Source organism: Budorcas taxicolor, chromosome 5, assembly GCF_023091745.1.
Source record: "Budorcas taxicolor isolate Tak-1 chromosome 5, Takin1.1, whole genome shotgun sequence".
Classification (NCBI taxonomy): Eukaryota; Metazoa; Chordata; class Mammalia; order Artiodactyla; family Bovidae; genus Budorcas; species Budorcas taxicolor.
In genome coordinates, this window is record NC_068914.1 from 31,261,742 (window position 1) to 31,279,509 (window position 17,768).

Here is a 17,768-nt window from a genome sequence, read left to right on the forward strand (position 1 = left end):
GTCAGGTTCCCATAGCCCCTGCATTTGACAACTACTTTATTAGAACGATCGTCATTTCAGCCTGTCAGACTATTGGTCTCTGAGAACAGAACTGAATTAGCATTTCTAAACTGAACTATTTCATCTCTGAAATGACAGAAACATAATCAGCCACCTAAAGCTCCACTCTGCTGAAGGTGGGGGTGAGCACAGACGACTGCAGGTATCAGTGGAAGCCTAAGGATGAGCACAGCAGTTTTTAAGGTCTCTGCCAATGAAAGGAGAGGTTGACTTTCTCTCAGAGCTCTAATGGCAGAAAGAGGGGTGTATACCTCCTAGGGCCTCAAATCTTTCATAATGCTTCCTGCATTCTAGCTGCCAACAGTAACTTCAGACTTTAAATATACCCTGCCAAGTTGCTACTGTAAGTCTGACAATGAAATTTGCAGGAGACTGTGCTTTTTAGTATTTCAATAGTACTTTCTTTTTCACTTTCTGAAAGAGACAAAGGGGGGAAAAATCGCATGTTTGTATTTGCCTTTCATCAACATTCTAATTTATTACAAAGAAAATGGGTGGAGAAATGAATGTCAATCTGCAAATGCTAGTGATTAGACTAACAATTATGAGATGCTTAACCAGTATTTGTTTTTGAACCTCCAGTGGTCTGACTGAACACTGTGATTCTTGGATAATTTTCATCCATCTTTTGGGTTTGTGCAGTCTCTGCAGTTGTGTGTGTGAGTGTGTGCATGCACACACATTCTAACTCCACCTGCACTTGCAAAAGACTTACAGCCAAAATCTGACACTCTGCCACCGAAAAGGCCCTGCTGACTGAGTCACGCACAGCCCGCCCGAGAGGCAAGGAGCTCTGGGTCCCTTCTCCCTCTGGTGAGGATGCCAGCTTCCCCGTCTCACCCCTAAGCCCTGCAGCGAACATCTGGGAAGCATAATGTTTTGGAGCTCTTGTTTGTGATACTTCCTGCGGTGTTCCCGGCACATCTGAACACACTGAATTTTTAACTCAGATCTGAGAACTTGTTTTTGCTGAATAATTGCCTTTTCCCCCTCTGGTGGGCTTGCGAGTGATACCCTGGAATGAAGGAATTCCTTATACATTTTTTATGGCATATTACATATGCCCTTTGCTTAATCTTAGCCCTGCTCTCCGACATTCTCCCCTAACAAAAACATATTTATCCGAATTTCCTTCACAGCTGATCAACAACTTTGAAAGAAAACAAAAGATCATAATATATCAGATTGTATCTATTTCATAGCAATATGTTTACAATATTAGAAATTAAAGCAAATCACCATTAAGAAATTGTCCTTATGTAAACAGAGGATGGGAGAGGAGAGAAGATGGTTCTCTTTTGCTGAGAGAATTGACGGGAAGGGTAAGTAGGGCATGACTCTACAAACCTCAAAGGTGGTCGTCATTGTGGGTTTATATGACACATGGTTGGCCCTTCTCAGCTCCTTGATAGTTTCAGCGGGCATGGATTTAGAAAACCCCAGGCCACTCCAGGTGTTTGTGGGTGTTCTGACCTCCGTCACCACTGGTTTCTTTAACATAGCTTTGGAAAAGAGAACATAAAACAAATGCTTGCTACTTTTAATCCATTTCTTAAATACAACATTGATGAGTATTTTTTCATCTATATATGTAAAAAACTTACCACTGAATATCATTTAACACAAAATACCTTAAAATGTCTTCATAAAACATTTTATACAAAGTAACAGTAAATTTTAAAATGATACATTATTTCTTAATTGATCTAATGCTAATCTATTCAACTTCAACAAAGTTTATGCAACTTAAACTAAACATTCTCAGTTTCCTTTTATGAAAGTCCAGTTTCTCAGTTCAACATCAGTACTGAAAAACTTTTTATGTGTCTACTGAAAAAAATCAAAGTATAGATCATAATGTATCACATACCTTTGGTTGCTAATAGCTTCTTCTGTTCATAGTCAAATGCCTAAAAAAGACAGAAAATATCTTTATTGTCAGTTTATCCAAATGTCACACCAATACTCCACAAAAAGATTACACGACTACAGCCCATGAACCTGCCTGAGACAAACGCTAAGCTCTGCACCATAATGTGACAGTAATCCATGCAAGTCTGATGAACTTAAACATGTTTTCAAAACCAATTCATTATAATAATATACTACTTCTGACCTTAAGTCATGACAGTGACAAGAGTTAGAAATCTTCCTTCAAAGGGAAAAAAATTCCTCTTTATTATGAATATTTAACATACCAGGATCAATATATGCTAACATATAGTGAATAAGTTAATAAGAGTTACACTAAATTTCAAAACAATGCATTCTCAAAATACTTTCAGGTTACCTATTATTGGCCTCCTTTGTTTCTCAAAATCCCCTCTTCATTGTGGGTAAAATGGTATGATGTCACAACAATCTATGAAATTATGTAACTTAATTGGCATCATCTATGCTTTTAAAATCCTGAAAGATGATGCTGTGAAAGTGCTGCACTCAATATGCCAGCAAATTTGGAAAACTCAGCAGTGGCCACAGGACTGGAAAAGGTCAGTTTTCATTCCAATCCCAAAGAAAGGCAATGCCAAAGAATGCTCAAACAATTGCACTCATCTCCCACGCTAGTAAAGTTATGCTCAAAATTCTCCAAGCCAGGCTTCAGCAATACGTGAACCATGAACTCCCTGATGTTACAAGCTGGTTTTAGAAAAGGCAGAGGAACCAGAGATCAAATTGCCAACATCCACTGGATCATGGAAAAAGCAAGAGAGTTCCAGAAAAACATCTACTTGTGCTTTATTGACTATGCCAAAGCCTTTGACTGTGTGGATCACAATAAACTGTGGAAAATTCTTCAAGAGATGGGAATACCAGACCACCGAGAAACCTATATGCAGGTCAGGAAGCAACAGTTAGAACTGGACATGGAACAACAGACTGGTTCCAAATAGGAAAAGGAGTACGTCAAGGCTGTATATTGTCACCCTGCTTATTTAACTTATATGCAGAGTACATCATGAGAAACGCTGGGCTGGAAGAAGCACAAGCTGGAATCAAGATTGCTGGGGAAAATATCAATAACCTCAGATATGCAGATGACACCACCCTTATGGCAGAAACTGAAGAGCAGCTAAAGAGCCTCTTTAGTGGCTCTAAACTAAAGAGCCTGCAGATGGTGACTGCAGCCATGAAATTAAAAGACGCTTACTCCTTGGAAGGAAAGTTATGACCAACCTAGATAGCATAATCAAAAGCAGAGACATTACTTTGCCAACAAAGGTCCATCTAGTCAAGGCTATGGTTTTTCCTGTGGTCATGTATGGATGTGAGAGTTGAACTGTGAAGAAAGCTGAGCGCTGAAGAATTGATGCTTTTGAACTGTGGTGTTGGAGAAGACTCTTGAGAGTCCCTTGGACTGCAAGGAGATCCAACCAGTCCATTCTGAAGGAGATCAGCCCTGGGATTTCTTTGGAAGGAATGATGCTAAAGCTGAAACTCCAATACTTTGGCCACCTCATGTGAAGAGTTGACTCACTGGAAAAGACTCTGATGCTGGGAGGGATTAGGGGCAGGAGGAGAAGGGGACGACAGAGGATGAGATGGCTGGATGGCATCACGGACTCGATGGACGTGAGTCTGAGTGAACTGTGGGAGTTGGTGATGGACAGGGAGGCCTGGCGTGCTGTGATTCATGGGGTCGCAGAGAGTTGGACAGGACTGAGCAAGTGAACTGAACTGATGCTTTTAAAGTGACATAAATGATAAGTGTCTAGCTTTAATAGTGACACAAGCAGAACATTAAAATTAAACTTAAATAAAAATATAAACCTAAGTTAAAAAATGAAACTTATTTATCTTGTATTGCACAGGACTAGGATGGCACCATTTAATCTTCTCATCCACACTGAATAAGTGACTGTGGCACAGATGGGTCTATATAGAGACCGAGGTAAGTTTTGAAGAAGTCCAGATAGAGCTACATCTCAAATGCTGACTCTGGGCTCTCAACTCTCGTGTTTCAGGAACTTAGGCTTGATTTTAAAATGTCTCTTATACATAACAAACTAAGAACAGAGATATATACATATATATGTTTATCTACTTTGCTATATAACTGAAACTAACCCAATATTGTAAATCAACTATACTTCAGTAAGTTAGGGAAAAAAATGTCTCAAAGATAGGGCAAGAACCCGTTGACGAGAGCCCTCTGGCCCTTCTTCCCGGAGGACTATACCATCTGAAACAGGACACTTATAAAGGCAAAAAGTACTACAAATGATTGGGTGAAAATAATGAAAGTAAACTGGCTGACTCTGACCAACTAGAAGGAACATGGCAGTAAACAGGGAGGGTCAGATTTTTAGATAACACAGTTTGATAATGTTTTTGAAATCCTAGGTCTAAAATGGCTCTGAGAGTTAAAAATCAGCTTCTAATGACTAATGTCTAAGGCAAGATGTGGGGAGATTCTAAAGTTACTTGGTCAATACATATTTATTGAGTGCCTTCTTGTTCAATACATATTTACTGAGTGCCTTCTGGTTATAGATACTGCGCTACACTTTGTGGGAGAATAAGATAACGAATCAAAAGTAATCTGTAGCCTCAAATCACATGGAGGCTTAGCAGGGATGAGTAAGAGAAATGACCACAAAATAAATTAGAAAGTGAGATACATGTGAAAAGAGAGCTGGAGATTCAGAAGTCCAAGAATGGTCAGGAGACAAAGGTCATCTTTAGCTCCAGAAATCACAGAAGTCTTCAATCTCTCTCCCTATCAAAGCTCAGTAACTCTTATCATTGATTTCTTAGTGATTTTAAAAGTCAGCTCTTCACTAATGAAATAAATAACATCTATTTAAATTGAAACTCTATCACCAGGAATACTCTCATCCATTTTAAAAGAAAGGAACATGAAATGGTTCAGTACAGATATAAACTTGATGGGACTCACAAGATGGATGAAACTCACAAAGGGACCGTAAGGTAATCTGATACTTTTTAAATGAGAGAACTTTAATGTATAATAACTGAAAATATATCCACCAGAGAAAATGTAATAAATGTTTGTTTTTAACTTTGCACCTTGTAAAGGCCATGGCTTTTGTAAAAACATTCATCTAAAAACATGAAAATGTCCAAATGCAAAGGATTAGTGTAAGCAGACAAGCAGGGTTGTGCTGTAGTTTTCTCTGGAATTGCAGAAGTATAATTTAGTTTCGTGAATTAATTTCTTTGACATATTTGTGACAACTTCTTTATTTCTAAGATTTTGTGAATTTTTTTTCTTTTTTGGAGGTGGGGAGATGGAGATGATATATCTTACTATGTATGAAGTAGGTAAGTCTACCCATTAATTCAGACACTGAAGCCAAATGTTTATAGACATCTCTAAAAGCACAGAATCCTTATCTTTCATATTGTGATCAATATAAAAATCAGATTTTCAGAAATCTGATTCCATGATCAATAGTCATGGTCATTCCATGATCAACAGAATCTGATTGATTCCATGATCAATAGTCTTTTTTTTTTTTTTTTTTTGGTAATTGGACCAATAGTTTGAAAATGAATACAGAGAAAATCTGTGCTAAGGAAACTGTTTAAAATAATCATAAAAATCTGTGAACCAACATAATCATCAATAATATTTAGTATCTCCTTTCAAAAAACTAAAGCCTCACATTAGTTATTTTTATAACTGTCTAAGGACCACCAAACAAATTCATCTTCCCCATTTCACAGATAGAAGGATATTATATCTATTTATCTAAGACTATGTCATGAGGTAGTAAATGCTCAGAAATAGTAGCTCGCATATTTATCTAAATTATTTAAGTAACAGATGAAAAATGTCATTTGCATAAGACACAGTGACATAAAGCATGGTAGATCACTTTTAATATTTTGAAGAATTTTCCTCACTTAAACTAAATCCTGCATTTCATTTTTAATGTCTATAGCAAAACCAATCCCTAACTGCTGCTGCTGCTCCTGCTAAGTCACTTCAGTCGTGTCCAACTCTGTGAGACCCCATAGACGGCAGCCCACCAAGGCTCCCCTGTCCCTGGATTCTCCAGGCAAGAACACTGCAGTGGGTTGCCATTTCCTTCTCCAGTGCATGAAAGTGAAAAGTGAAAGTGAAGTCGCTCAGTCGTGTCCAACTCGTAGGGACCCCATGGACTGTAGCCCACCAGGCTCCTCCATCCATGGGATTTTCCAGGCAAGAGTACTGGAGCGGGGTGCCATTGCCTTCTCTGAACTCGTAACTACTGCATATATATTTAAACTTAATTTTGAGTAGGCATCACTGAATCAATGGACATGAGTTTGCGTCAACTCCAGGAGTTGATGATGGACAGGGAGGCATGGCGTGCTGCAGTCCATGGGGTTGCAAAGAGTCGGACACAACTGAGCAACTCAACTGAACTGAACTGAGCATGCAGAAGGAAGACGGAATTTCTGCTCTACTGCTAAAGGCTCACTGAATTCTCCATTTCCCTCAATCTAGACAGCTTATATTTGGATGACTCTCCCATTTTTTTTTTTTTTTTTACTCATTACCTGCATATTGATGTATGATGGCCGTGGGGCAAGGCGGGCCCTTTCATTGTTCTGTTGGGCGGCCCTTTCGGCAGCTCGCTCACTCCCCGGAGCCTTCTTGTCAGCCAGTGGGCTTTCTGCAGCACTCAGTTCAGGATCTGAGAGCAACCTGTCAGTGCTGCTGTGAAAGAAAGAGTTTGGAATTGCACATGCCACTGTTACATCCACATGGGCCACACCTCTGCTAGGGGCCACGTTTACTGTTTAGGCTTACCATGTCCACCATTTACCGGTACTATCTCATGCAATCCTCACAGCATTGCTGTGAGGTAGGCAGTATTACTGTCCCCATTTTTCACATGAGGGAAGTACCTTATCCAAAGTCCCGCCTCTGGTAAATGGTAGAGATGGGATATGAACGCAGATTTGCTGACTCTCAACATGGTGTTGAAACTATTTCAAGATACATATTCACACACAGTAAATATGTATATATGACATTCTGTATATGGTACATATGGAATAGACATACAGACAAGATTTCTAATTTACAGACATCAAGGAGATATCTCTGACCCATGTTTACCTAATCTGAACACACTGAGTCAGTCTGAAAGCATGCAGATAACCCATTTCATCTGTGCGCAATACACATGACGTTGCTACAAATCTGCTGTGATAGAGGCAGCAGATAAATAAATATAGTTTAGTATCTGTTCAGGGTGCAGGGAAAGAACACCTCATGAAAGTGCTTCTTAAAACGAGGGAGAGTTAAATGAATTATAAGAATTTAGAGTGCCCCAAACATGCACCTCAAGCTTAACTCCAACTGAAGGTTAAGCTCAAGTGAAACAGAAATAACAAACAGTATTAGTCAAAGAGCTGATTTGTTCACACATTCTTTTTTGTATCATTCACTATTTAGTTGTGCCAGAGGAATTCAGGGGAATTTAGAAAGGGCTGTTGGAACACAACAGGAAGAGCAAAGAGCTTTGTTTGACAAAAGTTCACAGAGGCCTCACACGGGCTTGTGACCTGGAACTGAAAGGGCGTCTGCAGGTCCACCATTGAACAGCAGCAACTCAGAGGGAACAGCATAAGAGAAGGCAAGGAAGTATGCAGTGCACATCACTGCTGGTTTTAAAGCCAGAATTACTTCTCTAACCTTATTCCTCTAAGAAAGAAAGTGAAGTTGCTCAGTTATGTCCAACTCTTTGCAATCCCTTGGACTGTAGCCTACCAGGGTCCTCTGTCTATGGGATTTTCCAGGCAAGAATACTGGAGTGGGTTGCCATTTCCTTCTCCAGGGGATCTTCCCAACCCAGAGATCAAACCCGGGTCTCCCACATTACAGGCAGATGCTTTACCATCTGAGCCACCAGGGAAGCCCCCTATAACAAATAATGTTCATTTGGCATATTAGTACCATGTCAAGAAAAACACAGATAAAAGCAGATTTGGGAAAAATGGGAAAAATTATAATTTAATCAAAGACTTTATAAAAGTAGAACAGATTTTTCTTTTCATAAAAGCAAAACAGATTTTGCTGAGGAATGGAGGAAGTAAGAATAGAATTATTATTTAACACATTTTAAATCAACTATGCTTCAATAAAAAAATTTAATTAAAAAAATACATGTGTTATATTTGCCTAGAGACACTCTATTCTGTAAGGATATAAAAGACAGTAGAGGAAACTGGGTGGATGAAGTGGATGGGAGAAAAACTTTTCAATGTGGAAACCTTCCACTGTTTTGCATTTTTAAAACATGAACAGACTGCCTATTTGAAAAAATAAAATAAATGGAAAAAGAAAGTAAAGATAACACATTTGTTATCCTTAACAGTGCTATGGCAAGGGAGAACTATATTTAATATAAGTGAAAGAAGTGAAAAATCGTTCAGTCATGTCCAACTCTTTGCAACCCCATGGACTTTATATTCTCCAGGCCAGAATACTGGAGTGGGTAGCCTTTCCCTTCTCCAGGGGATCTTCCCAACCCGGGGACTGAACCCAGGTCTCCCACATTGCAGGGGGATTCTTTACCAGCTGAGTCACAAGGGAAGCCCAACAATACTGGAGTGGGTAGCCTATTCCTTCTCCGATGGATCTTCCCAACCCAGGAAGCAAACCAGGGTCTCCTGCATCGCAGTCAGATTCTTTACCAACTGAGCTATCAGGGAAACTCCTATTTATATTTATATTTAATATAATACAGGTATTATATTCACAGTTTTTTGTGATAAGTAAATTCATGATACTACCATGTATTCATTATCAGAGTGAACAATTAACTAACTTGGAACAGGGAGCCATAGTTTAAGTTGGAAATTCAAAGCCAAATGAAGAATTCACATTGAGAAAATTTCTTACAGCAAAATTCAAAGTTAAAATCACCATGCTGATTACTGAAGAGCAGAGAGAATGTTTAAGTTTCAGAGCGAAAGAGGTGGTTTAAAGGCTCCACATATAAACCCAACCAGCTAAAAGAAGGGCAGGAAAACAAAGATTTACAGAGACAACAGGCCCAAAATGGAGTCACTTGTGCTAAACCCAATATCAACAAACCAAAGCTTTCTAGCCTAACTGCAGTTTCAGCCTCTCCTTGTAATACAGTGTTAACAGTCTTATCTGGAATTTCCTGGCCAACACTTGTGAGGTAATCTGCCAGACAGACCCCTGCCTTCTCCCAAAGGAAGGTCAGTTCAGTTCAGTCGCTCAGTCATGTCTGACTCTTTGCAACCCCATGGACTGCTGCACGCCAGGCCTCCCTGTCCATCACCAACTCCTGAGCTTGCTCAAACTCAGGTCTATCATGTCAGCGATGACAAGGGGATCCTCTGTCATCCCCTTCTCCTTCTGCCTTCCATCTTTCCTGGCATCAGGGTCTTTTCCAATGACTTAGTTCTTCACATCAGGTGGCCAAAGTACTGGAGTTTCAGCTTCTGCATCAGTCCTTCCAGTGAATATTCAGGACTTATTTCCTTTAGGATGGACTGGTTGGAGACTCTCAAGAGTCTTCTCCAACACCACAGTTCAAAAGCATCAATTCCTCAGCCCTCAGCTTTCTTTACAGTCCAACTCTCACATCCATACATGACTACAGAAAAAACCATGGCTTTGACGAGATAGATCTGTCAGCAAAGTAGTGTCTCTCCTTTTTAATATGCTATCTAGGTTGGTCATAACTTTCCTTCCAAGGAGCAAGCGTCTTTAATTCTCATGGCTGCAGGCACCATCTGCAGTGATTTTGGAGCCCCCCAAAATAAAGTCTCTCACTGTTTCCAATGTTTCCCCATCTATTTGCCATGAAGTGATGGGACCAGATGCCATGATCTTATTTTTTGAATGTTGAGTTTTAAGCCAATGTTTTCACTCTCCTCTTTCACTTTCATCAAGAGGCTCTTTAGTTCCTCTTCACTTTCTGCCATAAGGGTGGTATCATCTGCGTATCTGAGGTTATTGATATTTCTCCTGGCAATCTTGACTCCAGCTTGTGCTTCATCCAGCCCAGCATTTCACATGATGCACTCTGCATATAAGGTAAATAAGCAAGATGACAATATACAGCCTTGACATACTCCTTTCCCAATTTGGAACCAGTCTGTTGTTCCATGTCCAGGTCTAACTGTTGCTTCCTGACTTGCATACAGATATCTCAGGAGGCAGGTCAGGTGGTCTGGTATTCCCATCTCTTGAAGAATCTTCCACAGTTTGTTGTGATCTACACAAACCCATGGACAGAGGAGTCAGGCAGGCTGCACTCCACAGGGTCGCAAGAGTCAGACACAACGACTAAACCGCCACCACACAGTCAAAGGCTTTGGCACAGTCAATAAAGCAGAAATAGATGTTTTTCTGGGACTTTCTCGCTTTTTTGATGATCCAGCGGATGTTGGCAATTTGATCTCTGGTTCCTCTGCCTTTTCTAAATCCAGCTTGAACATCTGGAAGTACATGGTTCAAGTACTGTTGAAGCCTGGCTTGGAGAATTATGAACATTACTTTGCTAGTGTGTGAGATGAGTGCAATTGTGTAATAGTTTGAGAATTCTTTGGCATTGCCTTTCTTTGGATTGGAATGAAAACTGACCTTTTTCAGTCCTGTGGCCACTGCTAAGTTTTCCAATTTGCTGGCATACGGAGTGCAGCATTTTCACAGCATCACTTTTAGGATTTGAAATAGCTCAGCTGGAATTCCATCACCTCCACTAGCTTCGTTCGTAGTGATGATTCCTAAGGCCCACTTGACTTCGCAGAAAGGTGACCTTGCCTAAAATAATCCTTTCTTTGGTGGAAGACTTCCTTGTCCCTCCTTTTGGCTGCTTTAAAAATGTTTTCTACAGCATTTTGGAGCTTCTTTCTATTTACTAGATGGGATGCTGCTGATTCATGAATTGTTGAATAAAGCAAATTTGATCTTTAAACTGAGTTTAATTTTAGTTTTCTTTTTCTTTTTTAACAGATTTGATGGCAGGAATAAGACTGAAGGAGACTTCCAGTAACTCTGGGCATGAGACATGGGTGTGGCACCTGCAAACCCTTTCGGTTCTCTGTCTCTCTATTTCTGAGGTCTGTGGGTAAGTTCCTTTCAGTTCTGAGCTCTGTTCTCTTTGCACTGAGCTCCCAATCTAATGGGCTTCCCAGTACAGGGCAGGTCAGCTGAATCTGGCAGATGGCTCTGCCTGGAGCTCAAGCCCCTACCCTTTACTTCAGACCATGACAGTCAATTAATTGGTGGAAAGCCCCAGGCCTTGATTCTGTCCCAAGATCCATGTGGGAACCACGTACGTGGAGCCCCTAGTCCTCAGTCCCCTTTGTTGAGGTCTGCTGGTTCAGTTCTTTCCCCAGTTCTCTCCCCATGGCAGGAATTGTTGGGCTGCACACAGGGCCTTTAAATGGCTGGGACACAGAAGAATCTTTTGGTTACTGCCGATTTAAGGTGTACGTGTTTGTTCGTCTTGTTTTGTACAAGCTACTGCTATTAGGAATCTCTGTGGCCAAAAATTTGCAAAAATTAGTGGGCAAGGGTGAAGCCTTTAAAAGCGAATGAAGTACTCTCCACCTAACTCAAGGACTCCCGAGTTCAAATAAGCTGGTCACATAAGCTGTCTAGGTTAGCTTGACACTAGCTCATCCACCAGCCTCAAGAAGACTTCCATGCAACAAGGCTCACTGTAAAATACCACACAATCCCTAGGCCCACAGCACACATTAATGTGGCTCCCCCAAACCCAAAAAAGGCTTACCTGAAACAAATGGGATCCTTAATATTCAAAGAGTTAAGCACTCTACCTTCTGGTACACTTGCTGATTTTACATCTAAGAACTATGGCCCTGGAAGCTGTAACTATCTATAAAAATGTCAGTGTTACTAAAGACAGCCTATAATTAGAATGGCCATTATGAGGAATATTCCAATTATATAAGATCATTTAAGAACTGCACTTAAAAGCAAGAGCTTTCCTGCCCCACTCCCACAAAAAAAAGGGTGGGGGGAAGGATACCTATTTTAATTCACATGCAGAATGCTCCAAAAGGCTTCAATTCCAAAATAGCTTCACTGAAAGATTCATTGCAAAAAGGCTAATGAAAAATTAAAGACGCAAGAGGTTCCTAAAACAAGAGATAGTATGACTGGCTATGTGCTACTGCTGTCTCTATACTTTTCTTTTTTGGCCATGTCATGCTGCTTGTGGGATTTTAGTTCCCCAACAAGGGATGGAACCCAGGCCCTCACCAGTGAGAGTGCAGAGTCCTGACCACTGGACCACCAGGAACCCCCATCCTCTCTGAGTACTCATTCTAGTAATCCTGTCTGAACTGTCTTTCCACTCTGAAGAGACTGCAAGACCGCAACAGAAGTCCACCATGTTAGTGGTCGTGGGGCTTCTAGTCATGAAGCCTTTCTGTGTCCCCGGTTTCTTCCATGTAGGGAACAAGCTCTGGCCTGTATGATCTTCCCTGAGTTCCAAAGGGCAGATTTGAACAGTTGCTAATCAAAGGAAGGGGATTCAGAGACAAGGGAGGAGCAGCCAAGAAACAGTGGTGCGGCCTTGGGGCAGGGTCCCGGCTCCACCTCAGTCAGATACACTTAACATCTTTGCGTTCTTTTAGGGGTCACACAGAGTCGGACACGACTGAAGCGACTTAGCAGCAGCAGCAGCAGGGAACTAAAACCCTCAACAAATGGAAGACAAACTAGTTGATGAAGCAGCTGTCATTCCAGAGGGAAGCTAATGGTTTGATAGCCTTGAGAACCAGAGAAGCTGGGTAGGTTAGGAAGCTCCTCAGGTGAGGAGACTGCCTGAGGAATGGAGGCCTGCACACATCCTGATCCCTATCAGCAACCTGCCCTAGAACTATTACTGTAAAACTCACTAAACCCTCCATGTTGGGACAGATTTCCAGGGCACAAGCCTGAAGTGTCCTCTTTTGCTCTGCAAAGTAATAAAGCTATTCTTTTTTATTTCACCCCAGCATCACTCTGAGATTCAATTCAGCGCTGGTGCACAGAGGCCGAGTTTTCAGCATCAGCAGACATCCTCATAAGAGGGTCTCAGTACCGGCCTTTCCCAAAATGGATGCGATTCTGAGGGATTTTCTTGTAAACGGCTACATTACTCCCTTAAACAGCTAAGGGAAATTAAATAGAAATGAATGAAAAACTTTGCCAAATTCTGACAGACACTGGAGCTAACCGTCTATTTTAAACCCTCCTTGGAGCCTACAGATGAGATTCTCAAAAAACTGGCAGAAGTCAGCTAAGGGTGAGAATTCTTACCAGAGCCAGCACTCCTGGATCTCTGTGTATAGTACCCAATAAAGAAAGGAAGATAAAATAATTTTTGCACTCTCATTTCAAATAGCTTTTAAGTCCAAGGGGTTGTTCAACACTGCCAGAAATATTTACTGTTTGTCTATATGGAAAACTGACAAGAGAGTTAAAAGCTTTTTTTTTTTTTTTTTAAAGCAAGAGAAGATTCTACAATGGACATCACCAGATGGTCGACACAGAAATCAGATTGATTATATTCTTTGCAGCCAAAGATGGAGAAGCTCTATACAGTCAGCAAAAACAAGACCGGAAGCTGACTGTGGCTCAGACCATGAACTCCTTATTGCCAAATTCAGACTGAAATTGAAGAAAGTGGAGAAAACCACTAGACCATTCAGGTATGACCTAAATCAAATCCCTTATGACTATACAGTGGAAGTGAGAAATAGATGTAAGGGACTACATCTGATAGACAGAGTGCCTGATGAACTATGGACGGAGGTTTGTGACACTGCACAGGAGACAGGAATCAAGACCATCCCCAAGAGAAAGAAATGCAAAAAAGCAAAATGGCTGTCTGAGGAGGCCTTACAAATAGCTGTGAAAAGAAGGGAAGTGAAAAGCAGAGGAGAAAGGAAAGATATACCCATTTGAATGCAGAGTTACAAAGAATAGCATGGAGAGATACGAAAGCATTCCTCAGTAATCAATGCAAAGAAATAGAGGAAAACAACAGAATGGGAAAGACTAGAGATCTCTTCAAGAAAATCAGAGATACCAAGGGAACATTTCATGCAAAGATGGGCTCAATAAAGGACAGAAATGGTATGGACCTAACAGAAGCAGAAGATATTAAGAAGAGGTGGCAAGAATACACAGAAGAACTGTACAAAAAAGATAATCATGATGGTGTGTACTCACTCACCTAGAGCTAGACATCCTGGAATGTGAAGTCAAGTGGGCCTTAGAAAGCATCACCACAAACAAAGCTAGTGGAGGTGATGGAATTCCAGTTGAGCTATTTCAAATCCTGAAAGATGATGCTGTGAAAGTGCTGCACTCAATATGCCAGCAAATTTGGAAAACTCAGCAGTGGCCACAGGACTGGAAAAGGTCAGTTTTCATTCCAATCCCAAAGAAAGGCAATGCCAAAGAATGTTCAAACTACCACATAGTTGCACTCATCTCACATGCTAGAAAAGTAATGCTCAAAATTATCCAAGCCAGGCTTCAGCATTACATGAACCGTGAACTTCCAGATGTTCAAGCTGGTTTTAGAAAAGGCAAAGGAACCAGAGATCAAATTGCCAACATCTGCTGGATCATCAAAAAAGCAAAAGAGTTCCAGAAAAACATCTACTTCTGCTTTATTGACTATGCCAAAGCCTTTGACTGTGTGGATCACAATAAACTGTGGAAAATTCTTCAAGAGATGGGAATAACAGACCACCTGACCTGCCTCTTGAGAAACCTGTATGCAGGTCAGGAAGCCACAGTTAGAACTGGATATGGAACAACTCATTTGGTTCCAAATAGGAAAAGGAGTACATCAAGGCTGTATATTGTCACCCTGCTTATTTAACTTATATGCAGAGTACATCATGAGAAATGCTGGGCTCGAAGAAGCACTAGCTGGAATCAAGATTGCCAGAAGAAATATCAATCACCTCAGATATGCAGATGACACCACCCTTAAGGCAGAAACTGAAGAAGAACTAAAGAGCCTCTTGATCAAAGTGAAAGAGGAAGAGTGAAAAAGTTGGCTTAAAGCTCAACATTCAGAAAACTAAGATCATGGCATCTGGTCCCATCACTTCATGGCAAATACATGGGGAAAGAGTATAAACAGTGGCTGACTTTATTTTTCTGGGCTCCAAAATCACTGCACATGGTGATTGCAGCCATGAAGTAAAAAGACGCTTACTCCTTGGAAGGAAAGTTATGACCAACCTAGACAGCATATTAAAAAGCAGAGACATTACTTTGTCAACAAAGGTCCGTCTAGTCAAGGCTATGGTTTTTCCAATGGTCATGTATCGATGTGAGACTTGGACTATAAAAAAGCTGAGCACCGAAGGATTGATGCTTTTGAAGTGTTGTGTTGGAGAAGCCTCTTGAGAGTCCCTTGGACTGCAAGGAAATCCAACCAGTCCATCCTAAAGGAGATCAGTCCTGGATGTTCACTGGTAAGACTGATGCTGAAGCTGAAACTCCAATACTTTGGCCACCTGATGTGAAGAGCTGATTCATTTGAAAAGACCCTGAAGCTGGGAAAGATTGAGGGAAGGATGAGAAGGGGATGACAGAGGATGAGATGGTTGGATGGCATCACCGACTCAATGGACATGGGGGTTTGGGTGGACTCCGGTAGTTGGTGATGGACAGGGCGGTCTGGCATGCTGCAGTTTTTGGGGTCACAAAGAGTCGGACACGACTGAGTGACTGAACTAAAGTGTCTCTGTAATCAGAAGTTGGTCAAAATTTGGAAGCTGATGGGAGTTTTTTTTAACACCTTTTCCCTTAAGCAAAATGAAACTACCTATGCACCCAGAGGGAAAGAAAGGTGCTCTAAAGCGCCTGTGAAAGGATGCACTAAAATATTCAAAGGCAAACAGCTCTAAATGCAGAACACAGAAATCTTTTGATTTCCACCTTAGTTAGAAACCTTCTCCCTGATATTTTTTTTTTAAGGAAATTAAGGAAAATGTACTTGGATGGGTGGCTCAAACTATAATGTCACTTAGGCTGCAATCCAATTTGGGGGAAAATTAAGAACAACTCCTTTTCCTTATCTTAGAAATCTCTGCAAAACTAGGAACTTACTACTAACATCTATTCCTTTTATCAGTCCTAAAACCTCCCCTATTTATCTCATTAGTATTGTAGAAATTCTGGCCTTAGGAAGCCAAAGTCCTTGGAGGAAATTTTATTCTTTCCCTGCACCTTTGAGATGCAAATGTCGCATTAAAAACTTCTGGGATCATTTCATTCTTTTTAAGGCTGAGTAATATTATATAGGTATATTGTATATGTGTATTACATCTTATCTGTCTATGGGCTTTAGTTTGCTTCCATATCTTGGCTTGTAAACAGTGCTGCAATGAACACTGGGGTACATGTATCCTCTGAGATCATGTTTTTCTCTGGACACATGCCCAGGAGTGGGATTGCAGGGTAACATGGTAGCTCTATTTTTAGTTTTTTAAGGAACCTCCGTAGTGGCTGTACCAGTTCACACTCCCTCCTACACTGTAGGAGGAGGGGTCCCTTCTCTCCACACCCTCTCCAGCATTTGTTGTTTGTGGATTTTTTGATGATAGCCATTCTGACCTGTGAGGTGACATCTCACTCTAGTTTTGATTTGCATTTTTCTAATAACTAGCAATGCTGAGCATCTTTGCATGTGCCTGTTGGCCGTCTGGATGTCCTCTTTGGAGAAATGTCCATGCAGGTCTTTTGCCCATTTTCTGAGTGGGAGCAACATGGATTGACCTAGAGGGTGTCATACTGAGTAAAGCAGACAGACAAGGAGAAATATCATATGACACCCCTTATAGTTAGGGAGTTTGGGACTGACATGTACACACTGCTACATTCAAAATGGATAACCAACAAGGACCTACTGCACAGCACATGGGACTCTTAATGTTATGCACCGGCCTGGATGGGAGGGGGGTTTGGGGGAGAATGAATACATGTATATATATGGCTGAATCCCTTCACTGTTGACCTGAAAGTACCACACACTGTTAATCGGCTACGCATGCATACGCAGTCACTTCAGTCACGTCTGACTCTGTGACCCCATTGACTGTAGCCCACCTCTGTCCATGGGATTCTCCAGGCAAGAATACTGGAGTGAGTTGCCATGCCTTCCTTCTGGGGATCTTCCTGACCCAGGGATCAGACCTGCATCTCTTGTGTCTACCTGCACTGGCAGGTGGGTTCTTTACCACTAGCACCACCTAGGAAGCCCATTAATCGGCTATACCCCAATATAAAATAAAAAGTTTAAAGTTTGAAAAAAAATAACATTGATAACCCCCGAAAAAGTTCTGGGAATTAATTCTCATCAAAAGATGAACAAAAGGAAAAGATCATCTGAAACATAGGTGGGCAAAAAAAATTTTAAGTGTCTTCCCCACCAATGCAGTAAAAAACTTCACCCCTTTGAGCAGACTTATTTCACCTACGAGAAAACAACTTAAATCCAACACTTTTTAATGACTAGTTAAATTCTGTATTATTGTACTTGAGTCATAGCAGTAATTTAAAAGTGGAACCCCAAAGGTCTCTGTCAATTCATGTGTGTCTCTGTATGTGTTGGGGGCTTCCCAGGTGGCTCAGTGGTAAAGCATCTGCCTACCAGTGCAGGAGAAGTAGGTCTGATCTCTGAGTTGGGAAGATCCCCTGGAGAAAGAAATGGCAACCCACTCCAGTA

The 17,768-nt window shown here is 41.0% G+C and overlaps 1 protein-coding gene across 1 annotated transcript in view; it reads right to left on the reverse strand.

Annotated features, from left to right (window-relative positions):
- The window catches only part of BICC1 (BicC family RNA binding protein 1), a 347,766-nt gene that overhangs the window by 26,185 nt on the left and 303,813 nt on the right, over nt 1–17,768 (reverse strand). The window contains exons 15-17 of the mRNA XM_052640473.1: nt 6,571–6,730; nt 1,931–1,970; nt 1,408–1,562 (exon numbers count right to left, since the gene is read on the reverse strand). Of these exons, the coding sequence (XP_052496433.1) occupies nt 1,408–1,562; nt 1,931–1,970; nt 6,571–6,730 (355 nt within the window). The remainder of the gene's footprint in view (nt 1–1,407; nt 1,563–1,930; nt 1,971–6,570; nt 6,731–17,768) is intronic.